Consider the following 16,575-nt stretch of genomic DNA (forward strand, 5'->3'; position numbering starts at 1 on the left):
GGGGCTATGTTGGATGTGAGCTGATACAAACACATGCTTTTGTGATGTTCTGTTCTAGTATATAGTAAGGCAGCGATAAAACTTGACCTCATTCCCCATAAGACTCTCTAAGGAACTCCTCCTCCTCCTATGATCTCCCTAATTTAAGAAGGAACGACCATGCACATTTGGGGTCCTGGACTGTACACTCAGCCAAAGACTTTGCTTGAGAGAACAATAAAACCTTGATCGACTGAAAAGGAAAGATGCAAAAGGACTTGAATGAAATATCTGCTGCATTGTTAGCTCCTTATTAACACTAGAAAATGTGTGCCATTCTTCAGCAAAAAACAGAAATTACCTCATAATCTTCTGGATGCCTAATTCGTCCCACAATGTAAAGCTCGAAATCCCTCCTCAATGAATGCATACCACCAATATCATCCCATGTTTTTTCAGGTATGGCAGAAAACCCTTCTCTTTTAGATGAAGGTTGAACCACTGCAGATGCTTCCTGGAAACATCCAGACATGAACAATTGTGAACAAGCAAGTTAAAAGTTAAAACTAACCCACCAGGCGACACTAAAAAAGAGAAAATGATGTACCTGCTGTCCATACTCACTGGTATCAACTGAAAGGTGTGACACTCATGTGCAAGCTTTTCTTTTGCACCAAAAACTAAACTAAAGTGCTAACCACTTTGTAAGAAGAGAGTTGAGTATTTTTGTCTTTCATAATTGAAAAAATCGAAAATAGGTTTGCTTTTGAGATTTAAGCGATAACAAGCAACCTGCAAAGTGAAGCTACTGTGAATGATCTGTATAACCAGAACAAGAATTGCACAAATAAAATGTCAGCCAATGACTGTGGCTGTGTGGCATCATGACTCATTGCTGACAGTGCATGCACGAAGAAATGATCAATGTTCTATGTTCATATGCACATGTACATCACAGCCATCTCTTGGAACATTGTCTAAAAAGCTGAGAGACACTTAGGTCATATTATCACCCCAGTAATATATTACACGAGATTCCAATAAATTATTATCTCATTCAGATGGTATGGTCCAGATGGATTTAAATTTAATGCAACATGACAAAGACAGGATAAAAAATGCAGTCTTGAATAATATAATGTGCAGCAAGATGGTGGATAAAACATCTAGGGAGAGAGATTAATAACTTTTATTGAGATTAAAAGTTTTTTTGTTTTTTGTTATCAAGATTCCCTTGCTCAAGCACTTCCACTAGGTTCAACATTCCTTTCCATGAAAGTAGGACACAATTAATCCTGTAAGTTGCATTGGTACAAGAGCCTAAGCTTCGGTTCATGTTGCTAGACTATGAGACTCCTATGTGTTGCTTTCCTTGCAAATACTTTACATCAGAAACAGAAAGGCACTGTAGATTTGTAGTTCAGCTTACATTTTTAGCACCAAAGAACCTCCACCGAATAGATACAGTTTTCTGTGCATGCTATGCAGTATAATAATTATACTGAATTAAAACAAATTCTACAAGATGGTTCTCTGATTGTAGTTATAAGCAAAAGGGAGGCCCACGTATGTAAGTTTAAAGAGACTCTCGATTCAACTTACATACGCATTAGCTTCTCTTTCCATTTGCACGGGAGGAACTCGCGAAGAACCCGACCACTCAATTGACTCCCCACCTAAAGACAAAAAGTCCCCAATATCACACACACTTCACAAGACTAAACCATGGACACGCTTTTGGACTCAATTGGTTATGCAAACACTAGCATTTTTAAAACGCCTCTAAATTTTAAATTGTAAGACTCACATTCCTTTAACATTCAGAATAAGGCAATCAAATAGAAAAATGAAGGTGATGCAGCCAAAAAATGATAAATAAATAACACCCGGTCCGACCCATATGTGACCCTGGATAATCATCGTGCATGAAAATCCCCAACATAATTTTAAAACAAACACACATATATACCCTTTAGACAAATTAGCTGATTGCTTGAAAATAATAAAAACAAAAACTTAAAAGGGTGTTTGATGACACGAATGTTATATCTTTGAAACCGAGTATCCCATAAATATGCCTAAAGATCGAGAAATTCTATATTTAAAAGAACACAACTTTCTTATTATCAAACGCCTCCTAGAAACGTCCATTAAAATATGCAGGGACCAAGCCAAGAAGAGGCTATGGCCGACCTTGAGTTTTGGAGAAATAGAAAATAACCATATAAAGTTTTAAAAAATGCTCACTTGGCCTTCGTGAAAAAAATAATATAGTGGCTCCCTAAGGAACAATTCTAACTCCGGCTTGATAGCATGCAAGAGAACTACCATGCCTATTGAATTTCCTGTAGAAAATGGGGCACGTGAAGTCACGTCGAATTCTGCCATGCGAATTGCGATTGGTCTTCTCGACATGCAAAAGTTTTGACTAATATTTTTAAATTTGGTTTACAAGGTGCTGCTTCAAACTAGATATGGCTTCTTCTTCTTTTTTTTTTCTTTTTCAAAAGTGCACATTTGCCTCTAATCCTCATCTTCCTCCTGGTCAAAGGGATTAATAAAATTTTCTTGTGCATTAATCAAGAGATGGCCATAGGTTAACTAATCTACAACTTGATAGTCAAAACAAAATTTTCTAGGATTCATTAATACGTTAGCTGCTTCTATTTCAGCTCAAAGTTTGGCGCATGTTGTTCCTATACGACTGAAGTTTCTTGGCTGTCTCCAATACTTTTCCCAACAGTGCCTCTGACATTCCTTCATTAAAATTCAAAGCAGAAACAATTCTGCAACTCTTGGGGCTCGCAATTTGAGTCGTCCATAAGAGAGATGCCATGAGCTACTACATATTGAACATCTGATGAACGGGAAAAAACTGAAAACTAAGATCGTGTTAAGATTAATAGAAGTTAGAATCTGTTTTCTTCATATGATGTACTCCAGCTAGCTGTCTTGAATATTGCCCCGTTGAAAATTGTAAGATATCATACTTTGGTAGCGTCCTTTACCAAAATGCAATACAATGTGCGACTGTAGTGTACTAATTAATTAAATAAGCAGTTTAACAATAAAAAAGTGTCACGGAAAATGATAAAGATACGCAACCTTCATTCTTTAAGGTGAAGTGCAGCCCAGCTAATACAAAGCCAAATGTATATAAATTAAGGACATCTGACCATCTTCGTCACCACCATTCTTCCATCGACATTCCCTCTATGGAGTACCGGAATTCTTTCTTAGTTGCCGCCCTCCTCCTTCTCTTCTCTAACTCATTGCCATCTCTCGCTAGCCCACCTAATGCAGTAGTTGCACCAGTTTATCTAGACACAACCAAGTACCTGTACACGGTCTCACTTGGCTCGGGCCGCAACTACCTGCTTGACCTGGGTGGCCACTCGGTCTGGTCGGTGTGTCGTAGAGACCGCACCCATGTCACCTTCCCCTGCAAGTCTCAGCAGTGCTCTCTTGCCGCCGCATCGTCAAACTCTGGGGATGTGTCCTGCCATGGGCACAAATGCAACATTCGAGTCCAGAACCCAATCACAGGTAGACGAGCCTGGTCCGAGCTCACCTACACTGAGTCTGCCTTTAAAGCCACAAATGGTTCAAGGGCAGGTAAGTCCTTAACCTTCCACAATGTCATGTCCTCATGTGCACCTCCCCATCCTCTCATGGGCCTACCGGCCGGTTCAATTGGGTGTCTCGGTCTCGGCGGGTCGAACCTAGATCTTGAGTTTCAATTGACCAGCTTGGCGAAGAGGTTCGCCTTTTGCCTTCCTCTCAATGACTCCAAGCCCGGCATGATCTTCTTTGGAGACGGGCCATACTATATACTCCCTCCGGGCCTAGTCGAGGCGACCGAGTACCAGTCAAGTGCGCCCATGGTTCGCAACCCGGCTCGGCCTGATGACTTATTTCTCCCGGTCAAAGAGCTAGAGATAGTTGGGTACGACTTGGGGAAGGTCAGCAACACGAGTGTGAAGGGCTGGACGAGGATCAGCACCCAGGTCCCTTACACCACACTCTCCACGCCTCTCTACAAGGCCATGCTCAAGGCCTTTGACAACATAACTAGGAAGATCCCTCCCGCGCCATTGGTGAAGCCTTTCGGAAGGTGCCTCAACGTGTCGGCCTTCCCTAGGGGGACGCCACCCAGCCTGTGGGATTTCTTGTACATTGGGCCCGTCGTCAATCTCAAGATGGACGGTGGGGATGTGTGGGAGTTCTTGAATGCTGACAACATGAAGCAGGTGAGCCATGACGTGCTGTGCCTGACTTATCTCGATGGTGGCCCTAAACCAGAGGATGATATTGTGATTGGTCTCTACCAGATGAAGGAAAGGCTCATGCTGTTTGATTTTGAAGCGAAGAAGATAGGGATCAGCGCTACCAACATCAACTATATCCACGCCTACTGTGGTGACTTCTTGGCCAGAGCTTGAGACGTCTCTGCGGAGCTATGCGTTTTACTTTACAGTATTGTAAACAATATGTATATCGGTGTTCATGCAGACTGCAGAATAAATTAGAGGGCAATCGGGTCCTTTGCTGATCAAATTATATTCAATAGGCTCGAGACAGAGCTACCAATGTTGCAGCAATAAGAGCTTTTGCCTTTCAATGTTAGAAGAAGAGCTTTCGTATACTTTAGAAGTATGTATGGTGAAATATTGTCTAAGTTAATTTGTAGATCAGGAAAATGCCAATCAACAGGACAATTGCAAGATAGGTATGAGCGTTGACAAGATTTTTTTTCTCTCTTTTTTGGCTTCACGGTCACTCCAAGTACACGTTATAGATAACCACCCTTTAAACCCTCGAAGAATCTAACAGGCCAAGAAACTCAAGATTTTTTTCTTCCATGTTAGAAAATGTGCAATCGAGAGTGCTGATAGTGTTTTTGTGAAAGATAATGACAAGAGGTTCACAATTGACCGCCTTAGCAAACAAAAAAACAAATAAAAGAAAGCTTACATATCAATGAACGATCCCACACATTTTGACTGCTTTTGCCAGCGCCAGAAAGCTATTGCGTTTTACACAAGAAATTAAGATAGGCGTTACAAAGCGGATGAAAGCAACAAACAAGCACCGGATGAGTTAATTTGCCGCGTGTTTCACAGACGAGCAGAGAGTCCCATTATGATTACAAAATAAGAAAGAAAAGAAAATGCCCTAAGAAACAAAATCAATCTAAATACAGTAAAAATACTCAGCACAGTGATTAATCGTTATGCCAAATAGAGCAAAAAAGAAGCTTCAATCTACATGAGTAATTTGTCATTAGGTACATCTATTCCATCGTATGGTTTATGTATATCATCAAGAAAGGATCTGAAAAAGGAGAGAGCAGACGACAGGAAAACAGAATGCAGATTCCGCCATGAACCAACGAGTCTACATCAACGACGTTTCTTCTCCGGATACCTGTAATAGTTGGTAATGGCCTTGCTCCCTTCAGATATTGCATGCTTCCCGAGCTCCCCCGGCAGCACCAGCCTGACTGCCATCTGTATCTCTCTCGAGGACAGAGTTCTCCTGCCCGTATGCTTCTGCAGAGTCGCCGCCTCCTCCGCCAACCTCTCGAACATATCCCCCATGAAGCCATTCAACACGTCCATGGCCTTGGACGATATCCCCAGCTCAGGGTGAACCTGCTTCAACACCTTGTAAACATAGCTCCTGTAAGCACCAACCCCTCCCTCTTCATTCCTCCGCAACCTTTTTCTCCTCCTGTTCAGCTCCTGCGGCTTCCTTTCTTTCTTCTGATCAACATGGCCCTTTTGTTCCTTCTCTTCGACCTCTTTCGCTTCTATTCCTTTTTGTTTCTTTTCAAGGGGAAACGGTGCTGCTTCTGGTTCCACTTTCTTTTGGGGTGTTTTGCTTTCCTTGATTTCGACCACGGGGATCTCTCTGATGATCCCCGCAGAGATGGCCGACGGCTCGAGCGAAGAAAGGTCGTCGACGTCGGCGACAACTTTGACGGTCTCTTCCACGACCTTGGTTTCTTTCACCACCGACCCCACCAACCTGCCGGAACGCCTAGGACCCATGAATCCACCCCGCCCGACTCCACCTTTACCTCTCTGGCTGGACCTTCTGGGCGGTGAAAGGTTCTCACGGTGGCAGACTAGAAACTCGGAGAAGAACGAAACCCTTGACTCTGGGAGTCTGGAGAGGATTGAGGTGCTGCCACGACTAAAAAGTATGTTTGAAACGTGTCGACAGCAAGAAGGTGAAGGAAGACGAACTTCGCCATATGTAAGACAAAAGCTGCTGTCCGGCTTCCCTTTGAGACACGAATGTTCCATTACTTTGTAATATGTTCTGTGTAAACTTTAGACACGAGGAATATGTTCGGGCCAGAAGGAAGGTTTTAGTGCAATAAAAGGACCAGAAATCTTTCTTTTGGTAATGTTAAAAGTAGGTAAGTTTTTAGTCGGTCAATCACCAGTTCAAGTTGAGTTAATGAGTTAAAGTGCCTAGCACTGGGACAGCATTTTTATGTCTTATTCTTCCACATTAAGTTTTCATATCTAAATTAGTTAAGCACGGCTTTTTCTTTTGTGAAACCATGTTCAAATTAGTTACTTTAGTTTTTACGTTGGCCCTTTTAAGATCCTTTTGTGGACGGAGTAGTTGATAACCGCTTAAGTGGTTTTCTTGTCTGAAAAAGTCGCATGCACGCCTTTCAAATTTTCCATGGAAGCAAAATTAAGTATGGGCTTGCTAATATAAAAATTGGATTATATTTTTATTATCACGAAGCTTCCCTGTAAAAATCTTGCGCCTCTGGAATTTCATACTCTTAAACCATTTTCCGCGCGTTGGAGTTGTATGTTACCATTGGGGCCATGAAAATAGCCGCGGATTCGGTGCCTCGTCAATATTCTCATAAACCTGACATCCCCAAGTCTGAGGTGAAACTTGTCACTTAGCGGCCGTTTGAATTAGGGAATTGATCCTATTTGACCCAATAACTAAATAGCTTTTTTAACATATTATAGAAGCGTTTTCTCTTCAAGCACTAATACTTGGTTTTGTAGTTAAAACCTTGGTGACTATTCATGCTATACCTACTAATTAAATAACTTAATGCCCTCGATCCATCTTGGGACTTGCTGGAGGACCTCATCTCGTCACTTGTGAGCAGGAACATTATATGCTTTGAGTTCGCTGATGGAGGGAAGAATGCAGAGGACGCACCAATCTCTGTATCAGATGCAGAAAACCACACCGTGTTGTTCGATCCGAAGGGAATCAGGGTGGGGCTGATCGCTACTTTGTAATTTTAAGAGTTTTCCTGCTCTGCTTACTATGTCACACATTGCTTGAAAGATTTTGGGGTTTGAGAATGTCGACTTGTAAGGGTTAGACTTCGGGGATATGACTCTAATATTTTCATGATAACTAGTATCGATAAAGAAATGAAAGAAGGAGAAAAGAGAAACGGGGTGGCCATAAAATGGTGTTAGAAAACCAACCTCCACTCCAAGTTGGAAATTTGTGTACACAAGTTTAAGGACACGCGGGCCAAAACAGTGAGGTTTAAAGGTTTTGTAGCATAGCTTTTAAGCTTTTGCTTGAACCAATAGGGTAAAACTTGGCAGCTTTCATTTGGCATAATGTGCTTAGTCCATAATAAAAATTTGAAAAATGACAACGTTATTTTGTGGGACGTCATAAAATTTATCTTTTTTCAAAACCTGAATCAACTTTCTTCTTCTTTACTCGTCCTACCAATTAGTAGATGATCCACCTGCTCGTCTGGAAGAACACCAAATGCTTACAGTTTGCACCTAATACGTTTCCATGTTTGCCAAATGTTTGCACGACACAAGGCAATATCTTCCGGCGGAGATTCTTCGCGGTACTTTGTTAACACTCATCTTCTAATATGAACAAAGGATCACATGGAATGGGATGCTCCACCGTACGAGTCTTCGGTTCATGTGCAATGCATGATTTCTCCAGATCTGTCGGATAGTGTTTTTTTTTTTCTTTTGGAAATTTAGGGACCTAACTTTTGGCCATAATTCTAGAAGGAGAACTTTCACACTTCTAAATTTCTAGCAGAAGGCTACACTTTTACTGACCGCCAATTAGCGGCTCACGTTTGGAACCGAACTCACCGAGATCAGACTACGTCGGCATGGCAAGCATCGCATGGACTACACGTCCCCTTGCTTGGTCCATCTTCAGCGATACGCTGGTTGCTCTCTAATATTTTCCACTCACCAAAGAAAAGCGAGCATCAAAGCAGCACCTTTCAACTTAAAGAATAAACGTCGAGAACGGCAATTTTTCATCTTCCCGGCATTGCAAGCTTTGTGTTAATAGTTGAGAGTCGAGACCCTTGTTGCTTGCTCTTAGCAACTTTGGATTAGTACACTCACATTTGTTCTTCCCCTTCTTCTTTTTTTCCAAATAGCTGGACAAAATTCGACATGTCTGGAGTATTTGACAAATACTTGGTATGACTTGTTCACACTCCAGATGCCTGACAGCCCCATATCCATGCCTTCAGAAATCCGCATCTTGAATTCTTTCCACTGAGACGTCTATTACCCATGTGAGCAGACTAAACACTAAAGAGGTATATAGCACTTAGCAAGCAGATGCACTACAGGGTATAAAATGCTTCTAACATGGCATGACACGGAAGGTATCGAAATAAATTCATTTGTCATTCGGCCTGAACGCTACATGAAGAAGACACCTTGGTTCAATTTGCACTTCACAAGCAGCGACTTTCTCATTGCATCCGCATGTCATCACCATTATGTCGACAACTTCACTAATGTTTGAACAAAGGCTCAATCGCCAATAGACTAAAAAATTTATCACAGTTCATGAAACACGCAAGGAAAAAAATTACCATATTTACAAGATCATGCCCATCGACTTTGGTTATAGCATATAGAAACCGAATTACATAGTTACTTCCGAACGGAATCCCCAGCGCACTGCAGGAAGTGTTTGCACGAAATGCCAGACTGAAGCTCATGGAATTATAAATTTCCAAATGTGAGTCAGCAGCTGGTCCGGCTAACTCTGCAAAGTGCAAGTTAGAAGCGTGAGAGTTAACGCAGCCTGCAGAACAGAAGATCAATATCACCTAATAAGATCTCATGAAGACGAATCACGTTGCTGGACCCTTGTACTCTTCTATCATCCAGAAAACATGTAGAATTAGAACAAAGTCAAGGGGTGGAGGGGAAGAGATATTACATCTGTTTGTGCTGAGGCAAATCCCTGATCTTTTATGTCCTTGGTTTTGAGCTCACGGCCTGCACTATTCTGTTCAAAACCTGGAAAAAGGCACCTAGGAAGGCTTTTATTACCACCAAAAAAGAGTTAGTCTCTGCCCTCCTTGTTATATTCAATTCTTTCCTTTTCATGGGAAATTTTCCATGTGTGTACAGGATCGACCGACTAAGTCTCACTGACTGAGTCCACTCATATTCTTTTTCCTTCCGAGCAGAACTAACAGTTCTTTGGCCTACTGCTCGTGATGCTCTGGCAAAGAACCAAAATGTGTGAATAACATTTAAAGGATTTATAGAAAATAACACGACGCATGTAAGATTCATACCTAGTTGCTGGAACAGGACTATTGCTGCTGATGCTGTTTGAGGTGCTGGCAATCATGGCACCTGCTTCAGCATGAGAGGCAACAATATCCCCATTTTGGGAATGTCTAGTTGACGCTATATAATAAGCCTCTTTGCCACCAACATGTTTAACCTCTTCAGTTTTGGGTTTCGGTTTAGTTTCCAGCTGTAAAATCACCAAAATCATCATCAGTAATGTATACTAGGATATAGCACTTTACATGGGGAAACACACGCTGATTTGAGCACAAAGAGTGACAATGCAGGTGCACAACTTAGAATATGAACCTGAACCAACCTCTGACACTGGAACCAACTCATGAAGATTGACTTCCTGCTCAGAAAAGTCATCATTGTCAGAACTAACAATTTGAGAATCACAGTTTTCTGGTCTATTGGTTATCTGGGAAGACATTGAACCACTTCCAGGAGTCAGCATAAAACAAGGATCTGAATTTACACCCCTTACATTTTCAAGGCCCAAGTTCTTTTTCTTATGACTGGAGGAGGGAGAAATACTCTCATTGGAGTTGATCTTGTCCTCAACTGATATGTTAGCTGGTCCAGATGTTCCATTTTGTTTTAACGACTCTTCCATCTCTAGGAAGCCACCAACAGAAAAGTTAGCTGATAATGTCGAAGATATTGATGAAGGATGGCCTTGAACCGCTTGGCCAGATAACTCATCATTCTTCCCTGTCAGAAAATTAACCAACTGTGCAGCCTCAGGCTTGTGGTAACTTATTGTTGAATTTGCATCACAATCGGACAGCGTAGTACCATTTTCATGATCATTAATAGCTCGATCCGTTTCTAACATTGAATCTGTGGCCTTCAGCTCAGCCAAGCATGAATTTTCTAGTTGTTCACAAATGAAACTGCTTTCACCAGTCTTCACCTCCTTGGGTAGGTTGCTCATTAACTGATCTTCTTTTCCACAGTTCAGGAGATCTCCATCTTTGTGAAGGAAGTCACAACTTTTTTCCACTTCAATGGTGTGATTGTGACTATAGAATGTGGGATCAGGGCTGTCAGTAGAGCTTGCTAAGGTCATGCCTTCCCCCAATCCCCCCTCAGCTACTGGAGGAAATGATTCAGTGCCTTCTACACTGATCTGCTCCTGCTCTTTCTGTTCCATTACGAGGGTTGCTTCATTTTCTTCATCAATCAGATCTTCGCCTAATACTGCAGCGCATAAACTTTCTTCCTTATTACAATCATCCTTGCCAGTGGAACTTATCGAGATATTGTCTTCAGAATCAGATAGACAGACTTCCTGCACAAAAGATTTCAATTTTTCAACATCTTCACCCTGAGGTGTGCTGGTTGCAAGTGTTAGATAGCACTCAGTAATGCTTTCACAGTCACTGCTTCGGACAAAAGAACCCATTACCTGCCCTATTGTGCAGTCGCTAGTAGATGATAAAGTTGCAAGGTTTAGCCTTTCTGCTTGCAAGGATCCCATGGTACAATCTGTTGTTGGATTATGAAGAGCTTGTTCCTCTACAGGTAAAATCGAAAGGCTGGAATTCTCAGTCTCTTGCTTTATTTCCCTCGTGATTTCACGTACAGTGTAAAAGGATCCCCCTACTTCCTTGTGTGTAAGCCTTAGTGAGGGGTAGCTTCCATTGTTCAAGCTTCTGTACCTGGTGCATGCAGTATGATGATGATTCATAAAAGGCTAAAGAATATTCAAAATAGGAACTTAAAGTTTGTCAGAGAAATTAATAGAACCCAAAATCACCCAAAAACAAGGGAAAATTACAGCCAGCAATGAAACATATCAGAGACATGTGCAATTGTGTATGGAGTACCATGGGAGGCCGAACCTAAATGACAAAACAATTCCAAATAGATCATAAGATCATTGATATGATTGGAACCAAACACTAGTTCTTGTAGAACTTTGCAACCAAAGATTCAAGTCAGAAAGCAGAATGGCACAAATTTATATTTCTAAAGCCAAGGTTTCTAAGGAAGTAAGCATGATCAATATTGCCAAAAGCAATGAGGGGAAAATATGAAAAGAAATATCACGGTGTGAAGATTAGACACCATTCAGCTTTAGACTTCTTCTTAGTAATGAATAGGATGAAACAAAGTAACAAATTCTGTTTAGTTTCTAGTCTCATTGGAATAACACAATCTTGAATCTCTTGCGAATTTAGATGCCTTTGGACACATTAATGCTTCTCTAAGGCACAGCTGGTAGTTTCCACCTGTATAAAACTAGGGTTATGAGTCCATACAAATGTTTGCATCTCTAGTTAAGTGGTGTATTCAGTGCTATTTGTATCATATGATATTTATGGACGTGTCATACACAGACATATCGTATAGGTTTAATACGACATCGATACACAAAAATGCTTGTGAATCATACCTATACTGGACATGTCTTATGATACAAGTTTATTTTAGTGAAAGGCCCCAATGCCCCTTTTTATCAAGTTTTCCTTTAAAAGCACCTCTCTCCTTTCATTTTCAAGGATCCTAAGCGTTGTGGGAGGGGGAGTTTTTGATGTTTTATAAAGACAAAGAAGCAATGAAACAAACATTGAAGCAAATGAGAACGGAAATGATGATGAAGACGAAGAAAATGAAGCTTATCGTATTAATTGATGATAATCATGATGTTACTTAGTCACAGACATAATTTCAATTTCCATTTGATAGGGGACAATTATGGAATATAAGTTTTGATGTGATGTAACATACTTTAAACTTTTTTTTTTTAAACAGATTATGGCTTATAATGATGAACCATGAATGTTCATTATGTACGTAATGGGTTTTTTATATAGAATACATTTTTGTTGATTTTTCCTGTTTTTTCAAAATTTCCTCTATTTACATTATTTTTCTGACTTGTTTATGAATTAAAAAAATAATTTTATAATATGATTGTGAAACACTTACGATACATTACGATACACATATAGGTCGACCTAACCAATATGCATTATGATACACCTTTTACAACACTGACTGTATTATTTTGTATCCTTTTGAATTTCTCTAAGGGTTGTTTCTTGTTATTGACTTATTGTAGTATAGTACTTTTCATCACAAACTAAATAAAATGGTTTAAGATACTAAGTTAATAGTAAACAATAGTATTTGTATGAGTATTTTACTTGCAGCCAGTGTTCCAAAAGCTTGCAACAGTGGGCCTAAAATGAATTTCCACACTTCAAGGAGTAGCAATCTTCCTTGTTCATACATGAATAAGGAAGTAATTGTAGAGTTTGGGAGCATCGGAACAAAATGATTCTTGTTCCAGTGTAACTTGGACATTCTCCAGAACATGAAATTTTATTCCAAATCAACTTTGTGTGCTGAGGGTTAGCCCACATTGTTTCAGACAGAGCATGGCATTGGACACAATATAGTAGGAAGACATTAGACGGGGCAAGTGTAGGTGTGTTGAGGATGGATACCACTAAATTAAGTATTTTGACCTAAACCAAAAGTCTTGAAACGGAGGTCAAAGAGGTTTTCCAAGCTGGTGATTATTTTGTCAATATTATGTAGTTGCAGATTCAATTTTGAATCTTTGATCGAGAAAAAGAGAGCATAATGAAGAAAACTGGGAGTTCACGGATGAAGTGAAATTCATGTAACTTTCGGTTTTGAAGCAAAACGATATGGAAACTATACTATCAGGAAATGAAAAATTACTGTGTTATAAAAGACTCTATTAAAGCCTTCCTTTCGTCTCTCGTTTTCCGGTTGCCTGCCTTTTTCCTGAAAGCTTGATTGTGCGAAGCTACCGCGAATGTCTGCAGTGCGGAGCCAATCTTTAACAACTGCATTTTGCTGAGATATTTTGTCGTCGACCTAAGAATCGAGGGTAACTCTTAAGTCCCTAGAACATATAAACATTGAAAAGAAACAACATCTGTAACTTCAAGAGGAATAGGAAATACTTGTTCTGCTGCTAAACGTTCACTCCTTCTATGGATCAAATTCTGACGACAAATTTCAGCTCGCCCTTTCCTTAAATCAGCAAGCTGCCATAAGAACCAATAGACAAGCAAAGGTGTCTTCTTAAGTCTTAACTACATATAGAAACCCATCAAATAAGCGGACTTGAATATCTTAAACGCAAAGCAATTTGGTATAACTGTTGTCCCCTTACGTATCTTCATAATAAAACCTGGAATGATCAAAATACTGATAAATTAAGAAGGAAGATTGATCATGCCGCTTTTAGAGTATTCTCAGGTGAACTTAATAACCTCGCAGGAGCTATTCTAGTAAAAGATGCTTCACAAATGCGGTAAAAAGCTAATTCCACAGAAACTAGAGATGGGAAAGAATTCTGTCTTTATTTCCACTGCGTCAAACAGGTGCACCTTCTATATCATCTGCCTCCTGTTTTTAACTGAAACACCGTCGTTTTTAATCTTAGCAAAATTCTTGCCCATTTTGAGTTCTGAATGGAAGGAGACTGATTCTTTCTTATTGTGCAAAGCCGAGCTAATTTACTTCGACAAAGAGAAAGCTCTCGCTGATGTTCAAGCAAAAGTTCGAAGAAATATGCATAATAACCTAAATGCGGATGAAGTTTCTGTATGAGAAAAGACACAAAGAATACCAGCACAGCACAATTCAACTGTAAATATCAGCTCAATTTGTTAATGCATCTGACAGTAACAAAAGAAGAAGAGAATCAATCCAAATAGCCTCACAGGGAGGAAGAAATCTCCACTTTTTCTCCTTCATAACGCTGGACGATCGCCCTCAATCCCACTTCTCTCTTTACTAAATCACCATTCTTTTGAAAAAAAAAAAATCACCTTAGACCCTTGAAGCAACCGTATCTTGGAAGGTTCCCTGTACACGTCCCATCATGTCATTACCAGCCTTCTCATGTCAGCGGAAACTACACGCAAATCCAACAAAAATGAAAAGCCGTCAGGAACCCACGCCGGTGCAGAACAAGAGGGAAAATAGGGAAGATGGCAACTGTATGACCCCCAACAACAACGTACGATCTCCACGACGTCACGGAGTCAAACACATATACTAATATTCGAACAAAATAAACATGGTATGCAAAAGATAAAGGAATTACATGAACAATCGTGAAGCGACGCAACAAACTTTCTCCCTCCAAAAACATAGAGAGCGAGGCAGAGGCAGAGGCAGAGACTGGCTTGCAAGGGTTTTAGCTCCTCTGTACCGTGTACTCTGAACCCCGTAGGCACGACAATGGATCGGGTTTATTAGCTTATGGACCCAAACTTGCAACCGATTGGTGGGGTTTAGAGGGAGCATATCTCGCCAGCACGTAATGTTTTATAATTTTACCAAAAGCCGCAGAAATTTAAATGAAATGTCCAAAATCCGCTATCACGGTTCGCTGAACAATGCTCACCGCTTTACCGCGCTACGCAGGCTGGTTGAAGAAGAATGGTGCAGAAAGTTGTGGGCTGCTGGGGAAAAGTGCACAAAGTTTCTTCGTCTTTCGCCGACGGGGATTTACCTCCCTGTAACGGAATAACAGATCAACGGAAAGCAATGGAACAGAAACACGTTTCAGATCCATTTTCCCCTCCCTCTATACATAGAGAGCAAGATTCTGGCCGTCTTCAGAGAAGATCCGAAAGTAATCCTAGAACTGATAGGGCTTTCCACTAGACAACTGATCGTTTTCCGATCACATCCACCGTCAAGCTGTTCCTGTTTGGTGAAGCGGAAGTCGCAGTGAGAATGTCGCTCGTTCCGAGCTAGGGACGTCGCAGCAACGTCTTCGACCCCTTCTCCCTCGACGCCTGGGATCCCTTCGAGGGCTTCCCCTTCCACGCCCGCTCCGTCTCTGACCCCCGATCACTCGTCGGCGGCGGGGAGGCGTCTGTGTTTGTCAGCGCTCAGATTGATTGGAAGGAGACGCCAGAAGCACACGTCTTCAAAGCCGATCTCCCGGGCCTAAGGAAGGAGGAGGTGAAGGTCGAGATCGAGGAGGGCCGCGTGCTTCAGATCAGCGGCGAGAGGAGTAAGAGGAGGTTGAGGAGGGGAACGATCGCTGGCACCGCGTCGAGCGCAGCCGGGGCAAGTTCCTCCGCCGATTCCGGCTGCCGGAAAACGCCAGGGTTGATCAGGTGAGGGCGGCGATGGAACATGGCGTCCTCACCGTGACAGTGCCCAAGGAGGAGGTCAAGAAGCGGGAAGTCAAGTCCATCGAAATCTCCGGCTGAGCATTTCTCGTGGACTCTGGTCGTCTCAAAGACGGAGCCATATGTCTTCTTGTGTCTGGTGCAATGATGTGGATCTGAGTATAACCCAGTGTCTTCTTGACCTCGTTCGTCTGTCATCTTTTCTCTTGTGAGGGTTGTGTCCAGAGCCCTCCTCCTTCCAGCCTTCCACTCCACGGCATGTCAGTGATGCTGCATACTACCTTTTGTAACGATGAACACTAACAGGAAGGGGGGTTTAAATTGCTAATTCCCTATCAATGAATACTGTTCACACCCCTTTTCTTTTAACGATCCTTCGAAGCTTAAACCTCTTTTACCACCGATTGGGATGTAGAAAGAATTCTTTTCGGTTCTGGGTGACTCTGCGGCTTTCTTCTTCACAATTCTCTGGTTTTGGTTACCGAGTTGGATGCATCGACAAGTACAATGTCAAAACGTACCTATAAATATTGAAATGCAATACGCAATTGCTTGGACAAAGTAAAAAAAGAAGAAGATTGCATGCTTTCCCAAGTATAAAATTTTGCGATTTTTTATCACGTTGGCTGCCATTTCACTTCAGGGATAATATTTTAGTCTATGCCGTTACCTTCAAATTTTAAGTGGGTATTTCTAGCATCATCAATAAGTTAATGTTATTCTTTGATTTAATGGCAAAAAAGTAGACGGCGTGTCTTGTGAAGATCCAGATACAATAGTTCGGTCCTCTTGTCAACAAAGTATAAATTGGGGTAGTGGGAACAAATTCTTGAAAATCCAGCCCATTTGTCTTGAGAAGT

General features: G+C 41.3%; 3 protein-coding genes and 1 pseudogene across 5 annotated transcripts; 2 read left to right on the forward strand and 2 right to left on the reverse strand.

Moving 5' to 3' along the window:
- Positions 1 to 3,180: 3,180 nt before the first annotated feature.
- LOC116253368 (gamma conglutin 1-like) lies at positions 3,181 to 4,571 on the forward strand. Its single transcript, XM_031628153.1, has one exon. The coding sequence runs from the start codon at positions 3,195 to 3,197 to the stop codon at positions 4,419 to 4,421; it is 1,227 nt and encodes a 408-aa protein (XP_031484013.1). The 5' UTR covers positions 3,181 to 3,194; the 3' UTR covers positions 4,422 to 4,571.
- Positions 4,572 to 5,155: 584 nt separating this feature from the next.
- On the reverse strand, positions 5,156 to 6,275 carry LOC116253046 (uncharacterized). The gene has a single exon (XM_031627772.2). The coding sequence runs from the start codon at positions 6,030 to 6,032 to the stop codon at positions 5,382 to 5,384; it is 651 nt and encodes a 216-aa protein (XP_031483632.1). The 5' UTR covers positions 6,033 to 6,275; the 3' UTR covers positions 5,156 to 5,381.
- A 2,372-nt stretch (positions 6,276 to 8,647) lies between these two features.
- LOC116253142 (uncharacterized) lies at positions 8,648 to 14,822 on the reverse strand. 3 transcript variants are annotated; one of them, XM_050077214.1, is made up of 10 exons: positions 14,674 to 14,822; positions 14,396 to 14,481; positions 13,523 to 13,606; positions 13,275 to 13,433; positions 10,987 to 11,239; positions 10,063 to 10,869; positions 9,892 to 9,927; positions 9,575 to 9,759; positions 9,211 to 9,498; positions 8,648 to 9,072 (listed from the first exon to the last, which is right to left on the reverse strand). In XM_050077214.1, exons 4-9 carry the CDS (start codon positions 13,406 to 13,408, stop codon positions 9,243 to 9,245), a joined length of 1,671 nt encoding a protein of 556 aa, XP_049933171.1. In that variant the 5' UTR covers positions 13,409 to 13,433; positions 13,523 to 13,606; positions 14,396 to 14,481; positions 14,674 to 14,822; the 3' UTR covers positions 8,648 to 9,072; positions 9,211 to 9,242. The 3 variants fall into 3 exon arrangements, with proteins under 3 accessions (XP_049933171.1, XP_049933170.1, XP_031483781.1); XM_050077213.1 differs by having other exon boundaries at positions 8,648 to 9,033; positions 9,892 to 10,869; positions 14,674 to 14,819; XM_031627921.2 differs by having other exon boundaries at positions 9,892 to 10,869; positions 14,674 to 14,819.
- A 198-nt stretch (positions 14,823 to 15,020) lies between these two features.
- On the forward strand, positions 15,021 to 16,156 carry LOC116253143 (18.2 kDa class I heat shock protein-like; annotated as a pseudogene).
- The last annotated feature ends 419 nt before the right edge of the window (positions 16,157 to 16,575 follow it).

Source organism: Nymphaea colorata, chromosome 4, assembly GCF_008831285.2.
Source record: "Nymphaea colorata isolate Beijing-Zhang1983 chromosome 4, ASM883128v2, whole genome shotgun sequence".
Lineage (NCBI taxonomy): Eukaryota > Viridiplantae > Streptophyta > Magnoliopsida > Nymphaeales > Nymphaeaceae > Nymphaea > Nymphaea colorata.

Excerpts from the sequence above, each read along its gene's own strand:
- LOC116253142 (XM_050077213.1), bottom strand. The coding sequence starts at position 13,408 with ATGCAGTTGTTAAAGATTGGCTCCGCACTGCAGACATTCGCGGTAGCT. Across the intron at positions 11,240-13,274 it reads ATAGAGTCTTTTATAACACA|GTACAGAAGCTTGAACAATG; the intron begins GTAATTTTTCAT and ends TGCATGCACCAG. Across the intron at positions 9,760-9,891 it reads AGTTGGTTCCAGTGTCAGAG|CTGGAAACTAAACCGAAACC; the intron begins GTTGGTTCAGGT and ends GTGATTTTACAG.
- LOC116253368 (XM_031628153.1), top strand. The coding sequence starts at position 3,195 with ATGGAGTACCGGAATTCTTTCTTAGTTGCCGCCCTCCTCCTTCTCTTC.
- LOC116253046 (XM_031627772.2), bottom strand. The coding sequence starts at position 6,032 with ATGGGTCCTAGGCGTTCCGGCAGGTTGGTGGGGTCGGTGGTGAAAGAA.